At 48.4% G+C, this 20,000-nt stretch overlaps 1 protein-coding gene across 1 annotated transcript in view; it reads left to right on the top strand.

The window, feature by feature from the left end:
• Positions 1–15,608, top strand: part of capn5b (calpain 5b) — a gene marked incomplete at its 3' end in the record, with an annotated part of 290,932 nt that extends 275,324 nt beyond the window's left edge. The window contains exon 11 of the mRNA XM_072447028.1: positions 15,482–15,608. Within this exon, the coding sequence (XP_072303129.1) occupies positions 15,482–15,608 (127 nt within the window). The remainder of the gene's footprint in view (positions 1–15,481) is intronic.
• Between the last annotated feature and the right edge of the window lie 4,392 nt (positions 15,609–20,000).

Below are 20,000 nucleotides of genomic sequence, written 5' to 3'. Positions count from 1 at the left end.
CCTCCCTCACCCGACACTTTCATCCTCCTTCACCCGACACGTTCATCCTCCTTCACCCGACACGTTCATCCTCCTTCCCCCGACAAGTTCATCCTCCTTCACCCGACACTTTCATCCTCCTTCACCCGACACGTTCATCCTCCTTCACCCGACACGTTCATCCTCCTTCACCCGACACGTTCATCCTCCTTCACCCGACACGTTCATCCTCCTTCACCCGACACGTTCATCCTCCTTCACCCGACACGTTCATCCTCCTTCACCCGACACGTTCATCCTCCTTCACCCGACACGTTCATCCTCCTTCACCCGACACGTTCATCCTCCTTCACCCGACACGTTCATCCTCCTTCACCCGACACGTTCATCCTCCTTCACCCGACACTTTCATCCTCCTTCGCCCGACACGTTCATCCTCCTTCACCCGACACGTTCATCCTCCTTCACCCGACACGTTCATCCTCCTTCCCCCGACAAGTTCATCCTCCCTCACCCGACACTTTCATCCTCCTTCACCCGACACGTTCATCCTCCTTCACCCGACACGTTCATCCTCCTTCCCCGACAAGTTCATCCTCCTTCACCCGACACTTTCATCCTCCTTCACCCGACACGTTCATCCTCCTTCACCCGACACGTTCATCCTCCTTCACCCGACACGTTCATCCTCCTTCCCCCGACAAGTTCATCCTCCTTCACCCGACACGTTCATCCTCCTTCACCCGACACTTTCATCCTCCTTCACCCGACACTTTCATCCTCCTTCACCCGACACGTTCATCCTCCTTCACCCGACACGTTCATCCTCCTTCACCCGACACGTTCATCCTCCTTCACCCGACACGTTCATCCTCCTTCACCCGACACGTTCATCCTCCTTCACCCGACACTTTCATCCTCCTTCGCCCGACACGTTCATCCTCCTTCACCCGACACGTTCATCCTCCTTCACCCGACACGTTCATCCTCCTTCCCCCGACAAGTTCATCCTCCCTCACCCGACACTTTCATCCTCCTTCACCCGACACGTTCATCCTCCTTCACCCGACACGTTCATCCTCCTTCCCCCGACAAGTTCATCCTCCTTCACCCGACACTTTCATCCTCCTTCACCCGACACGTTCATCCTCCTTCACCCGACACGTTCATCCTCCTTCACCCGACACGTTCATCCTCCTTCCCCCGACAAGTTCATCCTCCCTCACCCGACACTTTCATCCTCCTTCACCCGACACGTTCATCCTCCTTCACCCGACACGTTCATCCTCCTTCCCCCGACAAGTTCATCCTCCTTCACCCGACACTTTCATCCTCCTTCACCCGACACGTTCATCCTCCTTCACCCGACACGTTCATCCTCCTTCACCCGACACGTTCATCCTCCTTCCCCCGACAAGTTCATCCTCCTTCACCCGACACTTTCACCCTCCTTCACCCGACACGTTCATCCTCCTTCACCCGACACGTTCATCCTCCTTCACCCGACACGTTCATCCTCCTTCACCCGACACGTTCATCCTCCTTCACCCGACACGTTCATCCTCCCTCACCCGACACTTTCATCCTCCTTCACCCGACACGTTCATCCTCCTTCACCCGACACGTTCATCCTTCTTCACCCGACACTTTCATCCTCCTTCACCCGACACGTTCATCCTCCTTCACCCGACACGTTCATCCTCCTTCACCCGACACTTTCATCCTCCTTCACCCGACACGTTCATCCTCCTTCACCCGACACGTTCATCCTCCTTCACCCGACACGTTCATCCTCCTTCACCCGACACGTTCATCCTCCTTCACCCGACACGTTCATCCTCCTTCCCCCGACAAGTTCATCCTCCTTCACCCGACACTTTCATCCTCCTTCACCCGACACGTTCATCCTCCTTCACCCGACACGTTCATCCTCCTTCACCCGACACGTTCATCCTCCTTCCCCCGACAAGTTCATCCTCCCTCACCCGACACTTTCATCCTCCTTCACCCGACACGTTCATCCTCCTTCACCCGACACGTTCATCCTCCTTCCCCCGACAAGTTCATCCTCCTTCACCCGACACTTTCATCCTCCTTCACCCGACACGTTCATCCTCCTTCACCCGACACGTTCATCCTCCTTCACCCGACACGTTCATCCTCCTTCCCCCGACAAGTTCATCCTCCTTCACCCGACACTTTCACCCTCCTTCACCCGACACGTTCATCCTCCTTCACCCGACACGTTCATCCTCCTTCACCCGACACGTTCATCCTCCTTCACCCGACACGTTCATCCTCCTTCACCCGACACGTTCATCCTCCCTCACCCGACACTTTCATCCTCCTTCACCCGACACGTTCATCCTCCTTCACCCGACACGTTCATCCTTCTTCACCCGACACTTTCATCCTCCTTCACCCGACACGTTCATCCTCCTTCACCCGACACGTTCATCCTCCTTCACCCGACACTTTCATCCTCCTTCACCCGACACGTTCATCCTCCTTCACCCGACACGTTCATCCTCCTTCACCCGACACGTTCATCCTCCTTCACCCGACACGTTCATCCTCCTTCACTCATCCTCCTTCACCCGACACTTTCATCCTCCTTCACCCGACACGTTCATCCTCCTTCACTCATCCTCCTTCACCCGACACGTTCATCCTCCTTCACTCATCCTCCTTCACCCGACACTTTCATCCTCCTTCACCCGACACGTTCATCCTCCTTCACCCGACACGTTCATCCTCCTTCACCCGACACTTTCATCCTCCTTCACCCGACACGTTCATCCTCCTTCACCCGACACTTTCATCCTCCTTCACCCGACACTTTCATCCTCCTTCACCCGACACGTTCATCCTCCTTCACTCATCCTCCTTCATCCGACACGTTCATCCTCCTTCACCCGACACGTTCATCCTCCTTAACCCGACACGTTCATCCTCCTTCACCCGACACTTTCATCCTCCTTCACCCGACACGTTCATCCTCCTTCACCCGACACGTTCATCCTCCTTCACCCGACACTTTCATCCTCCTTCACCCGACACGTTCATCCTCCTTCACCCGACACGTTCATCCTCCTTCACTCATCCTCCTTCACCCGACACTTTCATCCTCCTTCACCCGACACTTTCATCCTCCTTCACCCGACACGTTCATCCTCCTTCACTCATCCTCCTTCACCCGACACTTTCATCCTCCTTCACCCGACACGTTCATCCTCCTTCACTCATCCTCCTTCACCCGACACTTTCATCCTCCTTCACCCGACACGTTCATCCTCCTTCACCCGACACGTTCATCCTCCTTCACCCGACACGTTCATCCTCCTTCACCCGACACTTTCATCCTCCTTCACCCGACACGTTCATCCTCCTTCACCCGACACTTTCATCCTCCTTCACCCGACACTTTCATCCTCCTTCACCCGACACGTTCATCCTCCTTCACTCATCCTCCTTCGCCCGACACGTTCATCCTCCTTCACCCGACATGTTCATCCTCCTTAACCCGACACGTTCATCCTCCTTCACCCGACACGTTCATCCTCCCTCACCCGACACTTTCATCCTCCTTCACCCGACACGTTCATCCTCCTTCACCCGACACGTTCATCCTCCTTCCCCCGACAAGTTCATCCTCCTTCACCCGACACTTTCATCCTCCTTCACCCGACACGTTCATCCTCCTTCACCCGACACGTTCATCCTCCTTCACCCGACACGTTCATCCTCCTTCACCCGACACGTTCATCCTCCTTCACCCGACACGTTCATCCTCCTTCACCCGACACGTTCATCCTCCTTCACCCGACACGTTCATCCTCCTTCACCCGACACGTTCATCCTCCTTCACCCGACACGTTCATCCTCCTTCACCCGACACGTTCATCCTCCTTCACCCGACACGTTCATCCTCCTTCACCCGACACTTTCATCCTCCTTCGCCCGACACGTTCATCCTCCTTCACCCGACACGTTCATCCTCCTTCACCCGACACGTTCATCCTCCTTCCCCCGACAAGTTCATCCTCCCTCACCCGACACTTTCATCCTCCTTCACCCGACACGTTCATCCTCCTTCACCCGACACGTTCATCCTCCTTCCCCCGACAAGTTCATCCTCCTTCACCCGACACTTTCATCCTCCTTCACCCGACACGTTCATCCTCCTTCACCCGACACGTTCATCCTCCTTCACCCGACACGTTCATCCTCCTTCCCCCGACAAGTTCATCCTCCTTCACCCGACACGTTCATCCTCCTTCACCCGACACTTTCATCCTCCTTCACCCGACACTTTCATCCTCCTTCACCCGACACGTTCATCCTCCTTCACCCGACACGTTCATCCTCCTTCACCCGACACGTTCATCCTCCTTCACCCGACACGTTCATCCTCCTTCACCCGACACGTTCATCCTCCTTCACCCGACACGTTCATCCTCCTTCACCCGACACTTTCATCCTCCTTCGCCCGACACGTTCATCCTCCTTCACCCGACACGTTCATCCTCCTTCACCCGACACGTTCATCCTCCTTCCCCCGACAAGTTCATCCTCCCTCACCCGACACTTTCATCCTCCTTCACCCGACACGTTCATCCTCCTTCACCCGACACGTTCATCCTCCTTCCCCCGACAAGTTCATCCTCCTTCACCCGACACTTTCATCCTCCTTCACCCGACACGTTCATCCTCCTTCACCCGACACGTTCATCCTCCTTCACCCGACACGTTCATCCTCCTTCCCCCGACAAGTTCATCCTCCCTCACCCGACACTTTCATCCTCCTTCACCCGACACGTTCATCCTCCTTCACCCGACACGTTCATCCTCCTTCCCCCGACAAGTTCATCCTCCTTCACCCGACACTTTCATCCTCCTTCACCCGACACGTTCATCCTCCTTCACCCGACACGTTCATCCTCCTTCACCCGACACGTTCATCCTCCTTCCCCCGACAAGTTCATCCTCCTTCACCCGACACTTTCACCCTCCTTCACCCGACACGTTCATCCTCCTTCACCCGACACGTTCATCCTCCTTCACCCGACACGTTCATCCTCCTTCCCCCGACAAGTTCATCCTCCTTAACCCGACACTTTCATCCTCCTTCACCCGACACGTTCATCCTCCTTCACCCGACACGTTCATCCTCCCTCACCCGACACTTTCATCCTCCTTCACCCGACACGTTCATCCTCCTTCACCCGACACATTCATCCTCCTTCACCCGACACTTTCATCCTCCTTCACCCGACACGTTCATCCTCCTTCACCCGACAAGTTCATCCTCCTTCACCCGACACGTTCATCCTCCTTCACCCGACACGTTCATCCTCCCTCACCCGACACTTTCATCCTCCTTCACCCGACACGTTCATCCTCCTTCACCCGACACGTTCATCCTCCTTCCCCCGACAAGTTCATCCTCCTTCACCCGACACTTTCATCCTCCTTCACCCGACACGTTCATCCTCCTTCACCCGACACGTTCATCCTCCTTCACCCGACACGTTCATCCTCCTTCCCCCGACAAGTTCATCCTCCTTCACCCGACACTTTCATCCTCCTTCACCCGACACGTTCATCCTCCTTCACCCGACACGTTCATCCTCCTTCACCCGACACGTTAATCCTCCTTCCCCCGACAAGTTCATCCTCCTTAACCCGTCACTTTCATCCTCCTTCACCCGACACGTTCATCCTCCTTCACCCGACACGTTCATCCTCCCTCACCCGACACTTTCATCCTCCTTCACCCGACACGTTCATCCTCCTTCACCCGACACGTTCATCCTCCCTCACCCGACACTTTCATCCTCCTTCACCCGACACGTTCATCCTCCTTCACCCGACACGTTCATCCTCCTTCACCCGACACTTTCATCCTCCTTCACCCGACACGTTCATCCTCCTTCACCCGACACGTTCATCCTCCTTCACCCGACACGTTCATCCTCCTTCACCCGACACGTTCATCCTCCTTCACCCGACACGTTCATCCTCCTTCACTCATCCTCCTTCGCCCGACACGTTCATCCTCCTTCACCCGACACGTTCATCCTCCTTAACCCGACACGTTCATCCTCCTTCACCCGACACGTTCATCCTCCCTCACCCGACACTTTCATCCTCCTTCACCCGACACGTTCATCCTCCTTCACCCGACACGTTCATCCTCCTTCCCCCGACAAGTTCATCCTCCTTCACCCGACACTTTCATCCTCCTTCACCCGACACGTTCATCCTCCTTCACCCGACACGTTCATCCTCCTTCACCCGACACGTTCATCCTCCTTCACCCGACACGTTCATCCTCCTTCACCCGACACGTTCATCCTCCTTCACCCGACACGTTCATCCTCCTTCACCCGACACGTTCATCCTCCTTCACCCGACACGTTCATCCTCCTTCACCCGACACGTTCATCCTCCTTCACCCGACACGTTCATCCTCCTTCACCCGACACGTTCATCCTCCTTCACCCGACACTTTCATCCTCCTTCGCCCGACACGTTCATCCTCCTTCACCCGACACGTTCATCCTCCTTCACCCGACACGTTCATCCTCCTTCCCCCGACAAGTTCATCCTCCCTCACCCGACACTTTCATCCTCCTTCACCCGACACGTTCATCCTCCTTCACCCGACACGTTCATCCTCCTTCCCCCGACAAGTTCATCCTCCTTCACCCGACACTTTCATCCTCCTTCACCCGACACGTTCATCCTCCTTCACCCGACACATTCATCCTCCTTCACCCGACACGTTCATCCTCCTTCCCCCGACAAGTTCATCCTCCTTCACCCGACACGTTCATCCTCCTTCACCCGACACTTTCATCCTCCTTCACCCGACACTTTCATCCTCCTTCACCCGACACGTTCATCCTCCTTCACCCGACACGTTCATCCTCCTTCACCCAACACGTTCATCCTCCTTCACCCGACACGTTCATCCTCCTTCACCCGACACGTTCATCCTCCTTCGCCCGACACGTTCATCCTCCTTCACCCGACACGTTCATCCTCCTTCACCCGACACTTTCATCCTCCTTCGCCCGACACGTTCATCCTCCTTCACCCGACACGTTCATCCTCCTTCACCCGACACGTTCATCCTCCTTCCCCCGACAAGTTCATCCTCCCTCACCCGACACTTTCATCCTCCTTCACCCGACACGTTCATCCTCCTTCACCCGACACGTTCATCCTCCTTCCCCCGACAAGTTCATCCTCCTTCACCCGACACTTTCATCCTCCTTCACCCGACACGTTCATCCTCCTTCACCCGACACGTTCATCCTCCTTCACCCGACACGTTCATCCTCCTTCCCCCGACAAGTTCATCCTCCTTCACCCGACACTTTCACCCTCCTTCACCCGACACGTTCATCCTCCTTCACCCGACACGTTCATCCTCCTTCACCCGACACGTTCATCCTCCTTCCCCCGACAAGTTCATCCTCCTTAACCCGACACTTTCATCCTCCTTCACCCGACACGTTCATCCTCCTTCACCCGACACGTTCATCCTCCCTCACCCGACACTTTCATCCTCCTTCACCCGACACGTTCATCCTCCTTCACCCGACACATTCATCCTCCTTCACCCGACACTTTCATCCTCCTTCACCCGACACGTTCATCCTCCTTCACCCGACAAGTTCATCCTCCTTCACCCGACACGTTCATCCTCCTTCACCCGACACGTTCATCCTCCCTCACCCGACACTTTCATCCTCCTTCACCCGACACGTTCATCCTCCTTCACCCGACACGTTCATCCTCCTTCCCCCGACAAGTTCATCCTCCTTCACCCGACACTTTCATCCTCCTTCACCCGACACGTTCATCCTCCTTCACCCGACACGTTCATCCTCCTTCACCCGACACGTTCATCCTCCTTCCCCCGACAAGTTCATCCTCCTTCACCCGACACTTTCATCCTCCTTCACCCGACACGTTCATCCTCCTTCACCCGACACGTTCATCCTCCTTCACCCGACACGTTCATCCTCCTTCCCCCGACAAGTTCATCCTCCTTAACCCGACACTTTCATCCTCCTTCACCCGACACGTTCATCCTCCTTCACCCGACACGTTCAACCTCCCTCACCCGACACTTTCATCCTCCTTCACCCGACACGTTCATCCTCCTTCACCCGACACGTTCATCCTCCCTCACCCGACACTTTCATCCTCCTTCACCCGACACGTTCATCCTCCTTCACCCGACACGTTCATCCTCCTTCACCCGACACTTTCATCCTCCTTCACCCGACACGTTCATCCTCCTTCACCCGACACGTTCATCCTCCTTCACCCGACACGTTCATCCTCCTTCACCCGACACGTTCATCCTCCTTCACCCGACACGTTCATCCTCCTTCCCCCGACAAGTTCATCCTCCTTCACCCGACACTTTCATCCTCCTTCACCCGACACGTTCATCCTCCTTCACCCGACACGTTCATCCTCCTTCACCCGACACGTTCATCCTCCTTCACCCGACAAGTTCATCCTCCTTCACCCGACACTTTCATTCTCCTTCACCCGACACGTTCATCCTCCTTCACCCGACACGTTCATCCTCCTTCACCCGACACGTTCATCCTCCTTCACCCGACACGTTCATCCTCCTTCCCCCGACAAGTTCATCCTCCTTAACCCGACACTTTCATCCTCCTTCACCCGACACGTTCATCCTCCTTCACCCGACACGTTCATCCTCCCTCACCCGACACTTTCATCCTCCTTCACCCGACACGTTCATCCTCCTTCACCCGACACGTTCATCCTCCCTCACCCGACACTTTCATCCTCCTTCACCCGACACGTTCATCCTCCTTCACCCGACACGTTCATCCTCCTTCACCCGACACATTCATCCTCCTTCACCCGACACGTTCATCCTCCTTCACCCGACACGTTCATCCTTCTTCACCCGACACGTTCATCCTCCTTCACCCGACACGTTCATCCTCCTTCACCCGACACGTTCATCCTCCTTCACCCGACACTTTCATCCTCCTTCACCCGACACGTTCATCCTCCTTCACCCGACACGTTCATCCTCCTTCACCCGACACGTTCATCCTCCTTCACCCGACACGTTCATCCTCCTTCACCCGACACGTTCATCCTCCTTCCCCCGACAAGTTCATCCTCCTTCACCCGACACTTTCATCCTCCTTCACCCGACACGTTCATCCTCCTTCACCCGACACGTTCATCCTCCTTCACCCGACACGTTCATCCTCCTTCACCCGACAAGTTCATCCTCCTTCACCCGACACTTTCATTCTCCTTCACCCGACACGTTCATCCTCCTTCACCCGACACGTTCATCCTCCTTCACCCGACACGTTCATCCTCCTTCACCCGACACGTTCATCCTCCCTCACCCGACACTTTCATCCTCCTTCACCCGACACGTTCATCCTCCTTCACCCGACACGTTCATCCTCCCTCACCCGACACTTTCATCCTCCTTCACCCGACACGTTCATCCTCCTTCACCCGACACGTTCATCCTCCTTCACCCGACACTTTCATCCTCCTTCACCCGACACGTTCATCCTCCTTCACCCGACACGTTCATCCTCCTTCACCCGACACGTTCATCCTCCTTCACCCGACACGTTCATCCTCCTTCACCCGACACGTTCATCCTCCTTCACCCGACACGTTCATCCTCCTTCACCCGACACGTTCATCCTCCTTCACCCGACACGTTCATCCTTCTTCACCCGACACGTTCATCCTCCTTCACCCGACACGTTCATCCTCCTTCACCCGACACGTTCATCCTCCTTCCCCCGACAAGTTCATCCTCCTTAACCCGACACTTTCATCCTCCTTCACCCGACACGTTCATCCTCCTTCACCCGACACGTTCATCCTCCCTCACCCGACACTTTCATCCTCCTTCACCCGACACTTTCATCCTCCTTCACCCGACACGTTCATCCTCACGAGCTCCACGATGGATTCATGTCTTAAAGCTCATACACACAAGGGAATCATATCAAAACTATAGAAAGTTATTGATGATTCAGGATTCACTCAACTAATTATATTAAACATAAATGAAGTGAGAGGGTAATTTTAAAATGACTGAAATATATATGTTCTTCTATGTTTGGAGGGAATTCTGTTGGAAAAGTGTGTCTGGTTTCAAAGAGCCCATTATTCACAGGAAAATGAGACTGTTGGAGAGGATGTGGCAGCAGGAGGCAGACTGTTGGAGAGGATGTGGCAGCAGGAGGCAGACTGTTGGAGAGGATGTGGCAGCAGGAGGCAGACTGTTGGAGAGGATGTGGCAGCAGGAGACAGACTGTTGGAGAGGGTGTGGCAGCAGGAGGCAGACTGTTGGAGAGGGTGTGGCAGCAGGAGGCAGACTGTTGGAGAGGATGTGGCAGCAGGAGGCAGACTGTTGGAGAGGATGTGGCAGCAGGAGGCAGACTGTTGGAGAGGATGTGGCAGCAGGAGACAGACTGTTGGAGAGGATGTGGCAGCAGGAGGCAGACTGTTGGAGAGGATGTGGCAGCAGGAGGCAGACTGTTGGAGAGGATGTGGCAGCAGGAGGCAGACTGTTGAAGAGGATGTGGCAGCAGGAGGCAGACTGTTGGAGAGGGTGTGGCAGCAGGAGGCAGACTGTTGGAGAGGGTGTGGCAGCAGGAGGCAGACTGTTGGAGAGGATGTGGCAGCAGGAGACAGACTGTTGGAGAGGATGTGGCAGCAGGAGACAGACTGTTGGAGAGGATGTGGCAGCAGGAGGCAGACTGTTGGAGAGGATGTGGCAGCAGGAGACAGACTGTTGGAGAGGATGTGGCAGCAGGAGGCAGACTGTTGGAGAGGATGTGGCAGCAGGAGGCAGACTGTTGGAGAGGATGTGGCAGCAGGAGGCAGACTGTTGAAGAGGATGTGGCAGCAGGAGACAGACTGTTGGAGAGGATGTGGCAGCAGGAGGCAGACTGTTGAAGAGGATGTGGCAGCAGGAGACAGACTGTTGGAGAAAGTGTGGCAGCAGGAGGCAGACTGTTGGAGAGGATGTGGCAGCAGGAGACAGACTGTTGGAGAGGATGTGGCAGCAGGAGGCAGACTGTTGGAGAGGATGTGGCAGCAGGAGACAGACTGTTGGAGAGGATGTGGCAGCAGGAGGCAGACTGTTGGAGAGGATGTGGCAGCAGGAGGCAGACTGTTGGAGAGGATGTGGCAGCAGGAGGCAGACTGTTGAAGAGGATGTGGCAGCAGGAGACAGACTGTTGGAGAGGATGTGGCAGCAGGAGGCAGACTGTTGGAGAGGATGTGGCAGCAGGAAGCAGACTGTTGAAGAGGATGTGGCAGCAGGAGACAGACTGTTGGAGAGGATGTGGCAGCAGGAGGCAGACTGTTGGAGAGGATGTGGCAGCAGGAGGCAGACTGTTGAAGAGGATGTGGCAGCAGGAGACAGACTGTTGGAGAGGATGTGGCAGCAGGAGGCAGACTGTTGAAGAGGATGTGGCAGCAGGAGACAGACTGTTGGAGAAAGTGTGGCAGCAGGAGGCAGACTGTTGGAGAGGATGTGGCAGCAGGAGACAGACTGTTGGAGAGGATGTGGCAGCAGGAGGCAGACTGTTGGAGAGGATGTGGCAGCAGGAGACAGACTGTTGGAGAGGATGTGGCAGCAGGAGGCAGACTGTTGAAGAGGATGTGGCAGCAGGAGACAGACTGTTGGAGAAAGTGTGGCAGCAGGAGGCAGACTGTTGGAGAGGATGTGGCAGCAGGAGACAGACTGTTGGAGAAAGTGTGGCAGCAGGAGGCAAACCACTACCATGTGTTTTGGGACTGTCCTGTTGGACTGAAATGAGGCGCTGCAGAATGAGACTCTAATGTGATTGTGCCGTGATTTTGTTACTCCAACAGTTTCAGTGCTACTTCTTTTTCTTTTTGGTTTTCGCTCCTGGTCATGTTCAGTGTTTTATGCTTAAGTTTAAATAATGAAGAAAAAGAAAGCATTTTTAAAAGAAAAGAAAATGACTTAATCAAAAGAGAATGGCGGTGGCAGTACTGCACATGTACTACACATGTACTACACATGTACTGCATTTGTACTACACATGTACTACACATGTACTGCATTTGTACTACACATGTACTACACATGTACTACACATGTACTACACATGTACTACACATGTACTACACATGTACCACACATGTACTACACATGTACTACACATGTACCACACATGTACTACACATGTACTACACATGTACTACACATGTACACTACACATGTACTGCACATGTACTACACATGTACTACACATGTACGACACATGTACTACACATGTTCTACACATGTACTACACATGTACTACACATGTTCTACACATGTACTATACATGTACTACACATGTTCTACACATGTACTGCACATGTACTACACATGTACTGCACATGTACTATACATGTACTACACATGTTCTACACATGTACTGCACATGTTCTACACATGTACTACACATGTACTGCACATGTACTGCACATGTACTACACATGTACTACACATGTTCTACACATGTACTACACATGTACTATACATGCACTACACATGTACTATACATGTACTACACATGTACTGCACATGTACTACACATGTACTACACATGTACTGCACATGTACTACACATGTACTACACATGTACTACACATGTTCTACACATGTACTACACATGTACTACACATGTTCTACACATGTACTACACATGTACTATACATGTACTACACATGTACTATACATGTACTACACATGTTCTACACATGTACTGCACATGTTCTACACATGTACTACACATGTACTACACATGTACTGCACATGTACTACACATGTACTACACCTGTTCTACACATGTACTACACATGTACTGCACATGTACTGCACATGTACTACACATGTACTACACATGTACTGCACATGTACTACACATGTACTACACATGTACTACACATGTTCTACACATGTACTACACATGTACTACACATGTACTACACATGTACTACACATGTTCTACACATGTACTGCACATGTACTACACATGTACTACACATGTACTAAACATGTACTACACATGTTCTACACATGTACTGCACATGTTCTACACATGTACTACACATGTACTACACATGTACTGCACATGTACTACACATGTACTACACCTGTTCTACACATGTACTACACATGTACTGCACATGTACTGCACATGTACTGCACATGTACGACACATGTTCTACACATGTACTACACATGTACTATACATGTACTACACATGTACTGCACATGTACTACACATGTACTACACATGTACTACACATGTACTACACATGTACTGCACATGTACTACACATGTACTACACATGTACTACACATGTACTACACATGTACTGCACATGTACTGCACATGTACTACACATGTACTGCACATGTACTACACATGTACTACACATGTACTGCACATGTACTACACATGTTCTACACATGTACTGCACATGTGCTACACATGTTCTACACATGTTCTACACATGTACTGCACATGTACTACACATGTACTACACATGTACTGCACATGTACTGCACATGTACTACACATGTACTGCACATGTACTACACATGTACTACACATGTACTGCACATGTACTACACATGTTCTACACATGTACTGCACATGTACTACACATGTTCTACACATGTACTGCACATGTACTACACATGTACTGCACATGTACTACACATGTACTGCACATGTACTACACATGTACTGCACATGTACTACACATGTACTGCACATGTACTACACATGTACTGCACATGTACTACACATGTACTACACATGTACTGCACATGTACTACACATGTTCTACACATGTACTGCACATGTACTACACATGTTCTACACATGTACTGCACATGTACTACACATGTACTACACATGTACTGCACATGTACTACACATGTACTACACATGTACTGCACATTCATTTCAAACGTTGTTTCTTCCTCTTCAGATTTAAGACGTTCACTTCTTTTTGCCAAAAGTCAATGATAAAAACCATGTGACGTCTGTGTTCAGCAGGAGCTGTTTGTATTCTCTCAATTTAACCAAAAATAAATGTTTCATTTATTTATTGATTTTAGATTGATGTACAACCATGTCTGAAATGTGAAAATGTACAAATACCCCGTGCCCCCTTTCTGTGTATTTACCCCGTTTTATCCCCAAACCAACATATCACAACTAGAAAAACATCAAAACGACTTTAACATCGATTGATTCTGAATCATTCTGATTTTGAACACTTCATGAGCAGCAATATTTAAGAGATCACTGAACTATTGACTGTTCATATTGTAATAATATATGATACACAGAGATATTATACACCGAAAACATCATCATGATAATCTCACTTTTTTTTCCTTTGGAGATATTTAAAGTAAGAATATTGAGTATTTTGCCTGTAAAAATGTCCTCAAAAAGTCAATGAATCGCTTAGAAACTTCCAAAATAAAGAATAAAGTCATATTTCTATTTCTCACTTTGATTCTTCATTTGATGTTTTCACATTTACACTTTTTACACAAAGTGAAACTAACTGAATCTTTATAAATCATATAAACTGATGAAAATCATCCCAACAAAGATAGAGATATTCATTTTGTGTCAATATTGCTCATCCCTTCAGTTCCAAATGGTTCCAAACGGTTCCAAATGGTTCCAAATGGTTCCAAACGGTTCCAAATGGTTTCAAATGGTTCTAAATGGTTCCAAATGGTTCCACATGGTTCCAAACGGTTCCAAATGATTCCAAACGGTTCCAAATGGTTCCAAATGGTTCCAAACGGTTCCAAATGGTTCCAAATGGTTCTAAATGCTTCCAAACGGTTCTAAATGGTTCCAAATGGTTCCACATGGTTCCAAACGGTTCCAAATGATTCCAAACGGTTCCAAACGGTTCTAAATGATTCCAAACGGTTCCAAACGGTTCTAAATGGTTCTAAACGGTTCCAAACGGTTCCAAATGGTTCCAAACGGTTCCAAATGGTTCCAAATGGTTCCAAATGGTTCTAAATGGTTCCAAATGGTTCCAAATGGTTCCAAATGGTTCTAAATGCTTCCAAACGGTTCTAAATGGTTCCAAATGGTTCCAAACGGTTCCAAACGGTTCCAAACGGTTCTAAATGATTCCAAACGGTTCCAAACGGTTCTAAATGGTTCTAAACGGTTCCAAACGGTTCCACGTGGTTCCAAACGGTTCTAAATGGTTCCAAATGGTTCTAAATGCTTCCAAACGGTTCTAAATGGTTCCAAACGGTTCCAAATAATTCCAAACGGTTCCAAATGGTTCCAAATGGTTCCACATGGTTCCACATGGTTCCAAATGGTTCCAAATGGTTCCAAATGGTTCCAAATGGTTACGCAGCTTGTGTTCTTTGCAGAGAGCTGTCCCTGGACGACCCTCCACAGACGTGCTGGACAGGCATGTGTGGATACCCCCAACTGGTCACTCAGGTCCATGTGCAGAGCGCAGAGGGTCTGCAGGGACAGGACAACAACGGAGGTCTGTATACACACAACACACACACACACACACACACACACACACACACAGTATGATCCTTCATAATCTTGTTAAATACCTCGTTCTTAAGTGTGATGTTTGTAGGATTCACTTTCGATGTTTCTATGGAAGAAAAATGCACTTGGAGGAAATGGCCTTTGGCGTTACAACATATACAATTGTGTACATACATCTGTACATCTGTGTACATACATCTGTGTACATACATCTCTACATCTGTGTACATACATCTGTACATCTGTGTACATACATCTGTGTACATACATCTGTGTACATACATCTGTACATCTGTGTACATACATCTGTGTACATACATCTGTACATCTGTGTACATACATCTGTGTACATACATCTGTGTACATACATCTGTGTACATACATCTCTACATCTGTGTACATACATCTGTGTACATACATCTCTACATCTGTGTACATACATCTGTGTACATACATCTGTGTACATATATCTGTACATCTGTGTACATACATCTGTGTACATACATCTGTACATCTGTGTACATACATCTGTGTACATACATCTGTGTACATACATCTGTGTACATACATCTGTGTACATACATCTCTACATCTGTGTACATACATCTGTGTACATACATCTGTGTACATACATCTGTGTACATATATCTGTACATCTGTGTACATACATCTGTGTACATACATCTGTACATCTGTTTACATACATCTGTGTACATACATATCTACATCTGTGTACATACATCTGTGTACATACATCTGTGTACATACATCTCTACATCTGTGTACATACATCTGTGTACATACATCTGTGTACATACATCTGTGTACATACATCTGTACATCTGTTTACATACATCTGTGTACATACATCTCTACATCTGTGTACATACATCTGTGTACATACATCTCTACATCTGTGTACATACATCTGTGTACATACATCTGTCTACATCTATCTGTACATCTGTGTACATATATCTGTACATCTGTGTACATACATCTGTGTACATACATCTGTGTACATACATCTGTACATCTGTGTACATACATCTGTGTACATACATCTGTGTACATACATCTGTACATCTGTGTACATACATCTGTGTACATATATCTGTACATCTGTGTACATACATCTGTACATCTGTGTACATACATCTGTGTACATACATCTGTGTACATACATCTCTACATCTGTGTACATACATCTGTGTACATACATCTGTGTACATACATCTGTACATCTGTGTACATACATCTGTGTACATACATCTGTACATCTGTGTACATACATCTGTGTACATACATCTGTACATCTGTGTACATACATCTGTGTACATACATCTCTACATCTGTGTACATACATCTGTGTACATACATCTGTGTACATACATCTGTGTACATATATCTGTACATCTGTGTACATACATCTGTGTACATACATCTGTACATCTGTGTACATACATCTGTGTACATACATCTCTACATCTGTGTACATACATCTGTGTACATACATCTCTACATCTGTGTACATACATCTGTGTACATACATCTGTGTACATATATCTGTACATCTGTGTACATACATCTGTGTACATACATCTGTGTACATACATCTCTACATCTGTGTACATATATCTGTGTACATATATCTGTACATCTGTGTACATACATCTGTGTACATACATCTGTGTACATACATCTCTACATCTGTGTACATACATCTGTGTACATACATCTCTACATCTGTGTACATACATCTGTACATCTGTGTACATACATCTGTGTACATACATCTGTGTACATACATCTGTACATCTGTGTACATACATCTGTGTACATACATCTGTGTACATACATCTGTACATCTGTGTACATACATCTGTGTACATATATCTGTACATCTGTGTACATACATCTGTACATCTGTGTACATACATCTGTGTACATACATCTGTGTACATACATCTCTACATCTGTGTACATACATCTGTGTACATACATCTGTGTACATATATCTGTACATCTGTGTACATACATCTGTGTACATACATCTGTGTACATACATCTGTGTACATACATCTGTGTACATACATCTCTACATCTGTGTACATACATCTGTGTACATACATCTGTGTACATACATCTGTACATCTGTGTACATACATCTGTACATCTGTGTACATACATCTGTGTACATACATCTGTGTACATACATCTGTGTACATACATCTGTACATCTGTGTACATACATCTGTGTACATACATCTGTGTACATACATCTGTGTACATATATCTGTGTACATACATCTGTGTACATACATCTGTGTACATACATCTGTACATCTGTGTACATACATCTGTGTACATACATCTGTGTACATACATCTGTGTACATATATCTGTGTACATACATCTGTGTACATACATCTGTGTACATACATCTGTGTACATACATCTGTGTACATACATCTGTGGAAGTTAATTCAATCAAATAACAATAATCTTTAGGTTCAGAATGGACTGTTGTTTTCATGTGAACGCTTAAAATTGCAAAAGAAATAAGTAATTCAATAAAAGTAAATCATTCAAAAAACAAACCAAACGCTCTTTTAGACAGAAGACGCAGCGTGTACTCTAGCGCCATCTGCTGACATACATATGTATATTATATATACATATACAAGAATGTTCTGAATATAACCACATGCATTTTAAATATATTGTTATATAACTAATGCGCACTTCCCCTTTAACAGCGATTCAAAGCAAACAGATTATATAATTAGCAACTTGATATTCTCTTTCACTAATTATTTTAAAATAACATCAAATTAAGGATTTTTTAATTAATCCTCTGAATTTGACTTATGTTAACTTTTTGTTTTAGTTTTACTTGTAACTTGTTCAGTTAAGTTGAAATAAACCTGGCGTCTGTCTGTCTGTGTGTGTGTGTGTGTGTGTGTGTGTTTGTCATGTGTGTGTGTGTGTGTGTTTGTCATGTGTGTGTGTGTGTGTGTGTGTGTGTGTGTGTGTGTGTGTCATGTGTGTGTGTGTGTGTGTTTGTCATGTGTGTGTGTGTGTGTGTTTGTCATGTGTGTGTGTGTGTGTGTTTGTCATGTGTGTGTGTGTGTGTGTTTGTCATGTGTGTGTGTGTGTGTGTTTGTGTGTGTGTGTGTCATTTGTGTGTGTGTGTGTGTTTGTGTGTGTGTGTGTGTGTCATTTGTGTGTGTGTGTGTGTGTGTGTGTGTGTCATGTGTGTGTGTGTCTGTTTGTGTGTGTGTGTGTGTGTGTGTGTGTTGTGTGCAGCGGTGGACCCGTACGTGATCATCTCTTGTGAGGGGGAGAGGGTTCGCTCTCCGGTTCAGAAGGACACGCGCTGCCCAAACTTTGACATCAAAGGAATCTTTTATCGCAAAAAACCCAAGGAAGCGATTCACATCGAGGTGAGAAACTTCTGTTATTACATCACACACATGACACACAAACACACACACATGACACACACACATGACACACACATGACACACACACACATGACACACACACATGACACACACATGACACACACACACACACACACACATGACACACACATGACACACACACACACACACACACATGACACACACACATGACACACACACACACACACATGACACACAAACACACACACATGACACACACACATGACACACAAACACACACACACACACACACACATGACACACAAACACACACACATGACACACACACATGACACACACATGACACACACACATGACACACACATGACACACACACACACACACACACATGACACACACATGACACACACACACATGACACACACATGACACACACACACACACACACACATGACACACACACATGACACACAAACATGACACACACATGACACACACACACACACACACACATGACACACACATGACACACACACACACACACACACATGACACACACACATGACACACACACATGACACACACATGACACACACACATGACACACACACATGACACACACATGACACACACACACACACACACACATGACACACACACATGACACACACATGACACACACACACACATGACACACAAACACACACACATGACACACACACATGACACACACACATGACACACACATGACACACACACATGACACACAAACACACACACATGACACACACACATGACACACACATGACACACACACATGACACACACATGACACACACACATGACACACACACACACACACACATGACACACACACATGACACACACATGACACACACACACACACACATGACACACACACACACATGACACACACACACACACACACATG

Source organism: Eucyclogobius newberryi, unplaced genomic scaffold (assembly GCF_026437365.1).
Source record: "Eucyclogobius newberryi isolate DKJ021-1_F unplaced genomic scaffold, fEucNew1.0.hap1 SCAF_15, whole genome shotgun sequence".
Lineage (NCBI taxonomy): Eukaryota > Metazoa > Chordata > Actinopteri > Gobiiformes > Gobiidae > Eucyclogobius > Eucyclogobius newberryi.
Note: the sequence above shows the minus strand (reverse complement) of the source record. Positions and strands in the feature narration are given on the sequence as shown.